The sequence below is a fragment of the Lathyrus oleraceus genome, chromosome 3 (assembly GCF_024323335.1).
Source record: "Lathyrus oleraceus cultivar Zhongwan6 chromosome 3, CAAS_Psat_ZW6_1.0, whole genome shotgun sequence".
NCBI lineage: Eukaryota > Viridiplantae > Streptophyta > Magnoliopsida > Fabales > Fabaceae > Lathyrus > Lathyrus oleraceus.
In genome coordinates, this window is record NC_066581.1 from 352,191,615 (window position 1) to 352,199,546 (window position 7,932).

Here is a 7,932-nt window from a genome sequence, read left to right on the forward strand (position 1 = left end):
GTACACTAGTAAATAATAGGTGGCAAACTAGATAGATAGAATATATTTGAATTGTAATAAATGAATTAAAATAATTTACTTTTTTATATGAAAAGTGGAGAAGTTTGTGAAAATATTGTAAAGTAGAGGGATCTACTTGTAATAAATTTTGTAATGGTGTGTATGGTACAGCACCACTTATGACTAAGTCTGAAAAGCAAGATCAAAAAGTAGAACATCATCCACATAGATAATGCTATGCTGCAGTTTTATACATACATGGTTCAAAAGCAATAAACAACTTAAGGATCAATAGAACTGAATTTTCTAATGTGCCTCAAAATACAAACATACAAAACAAAAACTATACACTGCTTGCATAAATATGGTTCATAATACAACACCTAAACCTCTGAACTTTTTCGCATATGCCGCCGCATCACAAAATCTCTCAAGCATTAAGGAGAGAAGCAGAAGGTCTAGGATAAGCAGAAGCCTTTCTAGAAGCATCTGCATTACCTTTGCCGGAAGCATTGTGGCCGAGGCCGGTATTGCGAAAGCGATGATCGGAACCTTTCTTCTGTGTATCCTTTGGTTCTTGAAGCTGCTCCAATGTTTTCACAACCTCGTCCATATTTGGCCTGATTCTAGGCTCTATCGATAGACATTGCGAAGCAAGGGCGGCTGCAGCATGAGCTTTGCTATGTGAATATTGACCTTCGAGCCGCGGATCCATCACGCGGAAAACTCTGCGTTTGTTGGATAGGTAAGGCTTGGCCCATTCAACTAGGTTGTGTTCTCCGGATGGTAGGTTCTTGTCTATGGCTCGTCTTCCTGATATCATTTCCAGAAGAACTACTCCGAAACTATATACATCACTCTTCGCAGTAAGATGGCCTGACAACAACAAAATGTATTCAGCCGCGAACGTTTGATAGGTATCATTTCCCGACCCACGTGATTACATTCAATTAATTTATTTTCTCAAATTATTATCAAGATCGGCGTGATAGTGTCGTGTCCGTGCCAGTGCTTCAAAATACAAGAGGAAACCCAAAAACTGGTGTAGGAATACATTTTGTCAAACACCAGAGCTGTTAATACCTGTTGCTAGATACTCTGGTGCGGCGTATCCACGGGTTCCCATGACCCGAGTCGAGACGTGACTTTTATCACCAGTTGGCCCATCTCTGGCCAACCCAAAATCAGAAAGTTTTGCATCATAGTTCTGCAAAGCACCAAGTCATTAGTAATCAACTACTAAATCAATCATATTCAACCATAAAAACACCACGCTAAAGATGAAGTCGTGTACATACAGAATCAAGTAGTATATTCGAAGTTTTGAAGTCACGGTATATGACTTTAGGTTCTGTACTATGAAGGAAAGCGAGACCTTTTGCAGCCCCGAGAGCTATTTTCATTCGCAAACTCCAAGAGAATGGTTGAAAATAAGAACCACCTGTATTCAAGCAAGATTAGTATTAGAATTAATAGAATATATAGGATTAACGCGCTATTGAAGGAGAAAATTTTACAAGGATTGAAACGGAATAAAGGAACTATAAATTCAACTGAAATAGAAGATACTCACGTCTAAAAAGATGATTCTCCATGCTTCCCTTCGGCATAAACTCGTAAACCAGAAGCCGATGTTCATCCTCAAAGCAGTATCCTATTAGTTTGACAAGATTAGGATGCTGAAGTTGCCCGAGATAGTTGATTTCAGCCTGAACCAAACAAAAACAAAACATGAAGAATGTTAACTATTGTACACTTCACAATCATTAATGGACATCAGTTGAAACTTCCGTACGATAGTCAAGTCGATCCATAGTGAACTGTTAAAGTTAAGATTAAAGGAGAACAAATAGGGCATACAAAAAAGCTTGAAATCTATGAAACACTGACTCAAGACTCGAACACGACATTGACACTCATACAACAACCAAGCCTTATCGCACTAAGTGAGGTCAGTTACATGGATCAACTTCCGCCATAATGTTTTATCCAGGACCATGTTTCTATCCACATCGTTAATCTCAAGAACTTTCTTAATAACTTCTCTTATAGTTTTTGCTAGGTCTTCCTCTACCTCTAGATGATTGACTCCTCTCTATCTGATCTACTCTCCTTACCACAGAATCTACAAATCTTCTCTCTATATATTCAGACCACCGAAGTCTATTATCCACCATCTTTTCTATTATAGGTGCTACCCCAACACTCTATCTACATTGACACTGATAATAATTTGAAAAAAAAATAGAAAGAAATTGAATGTTACTACATGTGACGGACATCAGACACATCTCTTTTATCGGAAGCTTCAGTGTTAAATAGCTTGCAGTTTCCTAGAATTTCGGTAATATACAATGAATTAAAATATAAAACCAGAAGAGTATGCATCAGCATCATAGAGAAAACTTAATGAGTATCCGGAGAAAAATTGATACTAACCAACCATTCTCTGTGACCCTGAAAGCCCTCTTGATTAAGCCTCTTCACAGCAACAATAATCCCCAATCCAGGTTTGGTTGCAGCATGTGAATGTTCATCAATCCATCCCTTAAAAACCGAACCAAAACCACCCTCCCCCAAGACACTATCCGGCCGGAAATTCCTCGTGGCAGCTCTAACCTCATTGTAGCTAAAGCTTTTCAAGTTGGAAGACTGCAATATTTCACCCTCACTTCGAGAAGCAACCGATATCGACGCTGATGAGTTCCTGCTAGTCGAGCTGATGTCATGGCCACTTCTGCTAACACTTCTAGAAGTGAACCCTACACATCATCAAAAATTCACTAACCATCATTGACCATAAACCAAAAAAAAAAGTAATCACTCTTAACACCAAATTCACATGAACTCACAATAATTCAAATCATACTTATGTAGTCTCAATAAAAATTTCTCTTGGACTCAGATCACAGTAACTTTTTTCCCTAACCCTTTCTTCTAATCAATTTGGAATAGAATTAAAATCCAAGAACAGGCATTTATTTATGGATTATTTTTAAAATTATTGAGAATTCATCTAGAAATTTTTCACTCCTAAACCAAATTGACCCTTAGAAAAACTAAAATCCAAAAGGGTCTCTGAAAATCAAAACCCATTATATAAAAAACACAGATCATAAAATAAAATAAAAAAAGCCATTGCAGGCTTAATTTCCTAAGATCTCAAGAATATTCCATAGATTAAGCTACACAAAAATGATTCCAAAAGAATCCCTAAAGTTTAAAACTTTAAGTCTCTCTCACATAATCATTACAAACACCACCACAGAATCAAAATCTAGAGAGAATCAAAAGGGAAACTAACCTGTGGTTGAAGGACTCACAGACTTAACCCTATTACTCCAGCAAGCACCCATCAACAAAATCACCCTTCCTATGATAAAAGGTTAACCCTTTTTCAGATGAAATCATGCAAGCAAAAAGATTCAAGGCTGAAAAAGCAAAAATTGTGAAATGGGGATAAAAAAAGGCAACAACCCAAAAATGAAACACTATCCAGAAAGAAAATAAGAAGAAAAAAAAAACCTTTTTTTCAACTTTGATGATTTGGGTTTTGATAAGAAGGATCTTGGAACTGAGAAGAAAGGGTCAAAAAAGGAACTTTATTAATGGAGGCTCTAATAATGTGTAGCCTTTTTGGACTGTTTCACAAACAAAGAGAAAAGTGGAAATAGAATAGAAGATTGACTTCACCTTTTCTTAAGTTTCTTTTCTTTGTCTTTTTCTATCCAACAAACATTTTAGTTTATGGGTTTATTAATATTAATAGTAGTTAAATAGTGACACAATGTTTTACTAATCTAAATATAGATAAACCATGAGAATTAAAAATAAGTACAACAAAGATACAAATATTTGATATATTAAGATGTAAATTTAAATTGGTAATTTTTACTTCTTACAATTTTTTAGTGTATATGATTTTTCTAAATATTTATAATTTTTTAATAAGAATTACTTAATACTTATATAAAAATATTCATTCTATATATATATATATATATATATATATATATATATATATATATATATATATATATATATATACATATTTACTTATTTATTAAATATTATAAAAAATTTGAAATTAAAAATTAATATTTTAAAATATCTTTGTTGGAAACTTTCTCATATAGTAATTATAATAATATTCCTTGATTAAAAAAAGAAACTATAATAATATCAAATTAACTTAGCAATTAATAATAGTTATTGTTTAAATATTAAGGATGGACATCGATGGGTTATGGGCGGGTTCGGTTCTAAATTTATTATACTGAACCAACTCACGAATGAAAAAGTTAAATCTGATTTCATTTAAAATTAGTTTTGATTGTTGGTTTAGCGGTTTATACGGCTTATACGGTTTTGTTTATTATTGGACTGATTTTAGAATTTTTAAAATACAACAACTAAAAAATCATCTCATAAAATATTCATTCTTCTAACATTCATCCTATCATTAAGTTTCTTAAAAATACAACAACATATAAAGAACTCGATACTCATTAAACACCACATCAATATCATAAGTTATGCATAAAGAGAACTAAGAAACCATACATTACCTATTATGGTTCCATCTTCATCCAAGTGATAAACTATTTCCATAATTACATTTTCACATCCAATTCATAAACTACTAACATTATATTATAATTTTATCTTCATTTAACTAATAAACTAATATCAACATATTACATGTTCATTATCACATCCAACAATATCCACAACCGATTGAGATTTCCCTCAAACAACATCAAATATCAAACAACATTTCCTTTTTTTTAAACACTCCATAGTTGTAACATCGTCATGATTTCATCACCAACTTCACATCTGCTGCAACATTCACAAATCTGAAATTAAATCCCTATATAACTTATTAAATAGACATAAATTTGCATAAGTTATTAAATGGAGAAAATTCTTACAAAATTTGATATATATATATATATATATATATATATATATATATATATATATATATATATATATATATATATATATATATATATATATATATATATATATATATATATATATATATATATATATATATATATATATATATATATATATATATATATGCAACAATCTCCAACTTTGCATTTATGGCAACATTCACAAATCTACAATATTTAAAGCAACATTCATAGATCTAAAATTAAATTTATATAAAACTGATTAAACAAACATAAATCTGCAGAAGTTATTAAACAGAGAATATCCTTACGGAATTAAACCGACATAAATCTGCAAACAGCATATTCAAACTGAGTTATGCTTTATTTTCAAAATTCATTTTAGAGGTAGAAACTGAAAATAGAAACAACAATACATACCAAATCTGCAAACAGAAACAGAGAATATTCTTACGGAATTAAACTGACATAAATCTGCAAACAATATATTAAAATTGAGTTATGATTTATTTTCAGAAGTCATGTAAATAGGAACATAATTTTTGAGAGGTCGTGAATATGTGCAGTGAGGAATTTCAACATATAAAATTCTGATTAATACCTTTGCAGTTTGCAAACATCCAAATAAACTCAACTTAAGTGGTTATAACTCCTGATTAGTAGTCTTGAAAAAAAAACCAAAAAATAGTTAATAACAACAAAGAATAAAAAAGAACTAAGAATAAGCATAAGTTAACATGGAAAGCAAATTAAATCATATAATTACCTTAGTAAATGAGAAAGATTGAAACCTTCGAACAAATCACACAACTGTAAAATAAATAAAATACGAATGAGTAGTGAGGAATTATAACTATAATCATAAAAATATATATGTTAATACTTCATTCAAAATTTGAACCAAGTATGCTAAGAGAAAGAAGAAGAGCTAGTCCAAAATTGAAACACTAACCATTTTCATTTTTTGTCCAATATTTGTTCATCATGATCAAAGCCATTAGAACATAGAATATGAATCCAAATAAAAACACAAATACAAATGTTAGTCAAAACAATACAAGTAAAGAAAATACAAAATACAAATGAGTAAAATGGAACACTAACTATTTCATCATCACACAAGAGCCATCCATTAGAATGCAAAAACAAAGATTAGTAAAAGCCCTAATACATAAAAAGAAAATCCTAAATCACACAAAAAATGCAAAGAAATAAGAGAAATCTATTTTTTACCGAAACGAAATTCGTAACAGTTGAAATTAAAAACTAATATTTAATATTCTTTATTATTAATATAATTGGTAAAAAAAATATTTTAAGATATCTTTGTTGGAAACTTTCTCATATAGTAATTATAATAATATCCCTTGATTAAAAAAAGAAACTATAATAATATCAAATTAACTTACCAATTAATAATAGTTATTTTTTAAATATTAAGGGTGGACATCGGTGGGTTATGGGCGGGTTCGGTTCTAAATTTATTAAACGCTGAACCAACTCACGAATGAAAAAATTAAATCTGATTTCATCCAAAATTAGTTTTGATTGTTGGTTTAGCGGTTTATACGGTTTTATTTATTATTGAACTGATTTTAGAATTTTTAAAATGCAACAACTAAAAAATCATCTCATAAAACATTCATTCTTCTAACATTCATCCTATCATTAAGTTTCTTAAAAATACAACAACAATAAAGAACTCAATACTCATTAAACACACATTAATATCATAAGTTCTACATAAAAATAACTAAGAAACCATACATAACCTATTATGGTTCCATCATGATCCAATTGATAAACTATTATCAATAATTATATTTCCACATCCAATTCATAAACTACTAACATTATATTACAATTTCATCTTCATTTAACTAATAAACTAATATCAACACATTACATGTTGATTATCACATTCAACAATATCCACAATAAACTAATATCAACATATTACATGTTGATTATCACATCCAACAATATCTACAGCAGATTGAGATTTCCCTCAAACAGCATCAAATATCAAACAACATTTCCTTTTTTTTAAAACACTCCATAGTTGTAACATTGTCATGATTTCATCACCAACTTCACATCGGCTGCAACATTCACAAATCTGAAATTAAATCCCTACATAACTTATTAAATAGACATAAATTTGCATAAGTTATTAAATGGAGAAACTTCTAACAAAATTTGATATATAAATATGCAACAATCTCCAACTTTGCATTTATGGCAACATTCACAAATCTACAACATTTAAAGCAACAGTCATAGATCTAAAATTAAATCTATACAAAAATTGATTAAACGAACATAAATCTGCAGAAGTTATTAAACAGAGAATATCCTTAAACAATATATTCAAACTGAGTTATGCTTTATTTTCAAAATTCATTTTAGAGGTAGAAACTGAAAATAGAAACAAGAATACATACCAAATCTGCAAACAGAAACAGAAACAGAGAATATCCTTATGGAATTAAACCGACATAAATCTGCAAACATTATATTCAAACTGAGTTATGCTTTATTTTCAGAAGTCATGTAAACAGGAACATAATTTTTGAGAGGTCGTGAATATGTGCAGTGAGGAATTTCAACATATAAAATTCTGATTAATACCTTTGCAGTTTGCAAACTTCCAAATAAACTCAACTTAAGTGGTTATAACTCTCAATTAGTAGTCTTGAAAAAAACCAAAAAAGAGTTAATAACAACAAAGAATAAAAAAGAAATAAGAATAAGCATAAGTTAACATGAAAAGCAAATTAAATCATACAATTACCTTAGTAAATGAGAAAGGTTGAAACCTTCAAACAAGTCAAACAACTTTAAAATAAATAAAATAGAAATGAGTAGTGAGGAATTATAACTATAATGATAAAAATATATATATTAATACTTCATTCAAAATTTGAACCAAGTATGCTAAGAGAGAGAAGAAAAGCTAGTCCAAAATTGAAACACTAACCATTTTTATTTTTTGTTCCAATATTTG

General features: G+C 29.9%; 1 protein-coding gene across 1 annotated transcript; it reads right to left on the minus strand.

The window, feature by feature from the left end:
• Positions 1 to 202: 202 nt before the first annotated feature.
• Positions 203 to 3,692, minus strand: LOC127127627 (probable serine/threonine-protein kinase PBL11). Its single transcript, XM_051056879.1, has 7 exons — positions 3,526 to 3,692; positions 3,305 to 3,373; positions 2,440 to 2,762; positions 1,574 to 1,709; positions 1,299 to 1,441; positions 1,084 to 1,207; positions 203 to 876 (listed from the first exon to the last, which is right to left on the minus strand). Exons 2-7 carry the CDS (start codon positions 3,354 to 3,356, stop codon positions 431 to 433), a joined length of 1,224 nt encoding a protein of 407 aa, XP_050912836.1. The 5' UTR covers positions 3,357 to 3,373; positions 3,526 to 3,692; the 3' UTR covers positions 203 to 430.
• Positions 3,693 to 7,932: the final 4,240 nt, after the last annotated feature.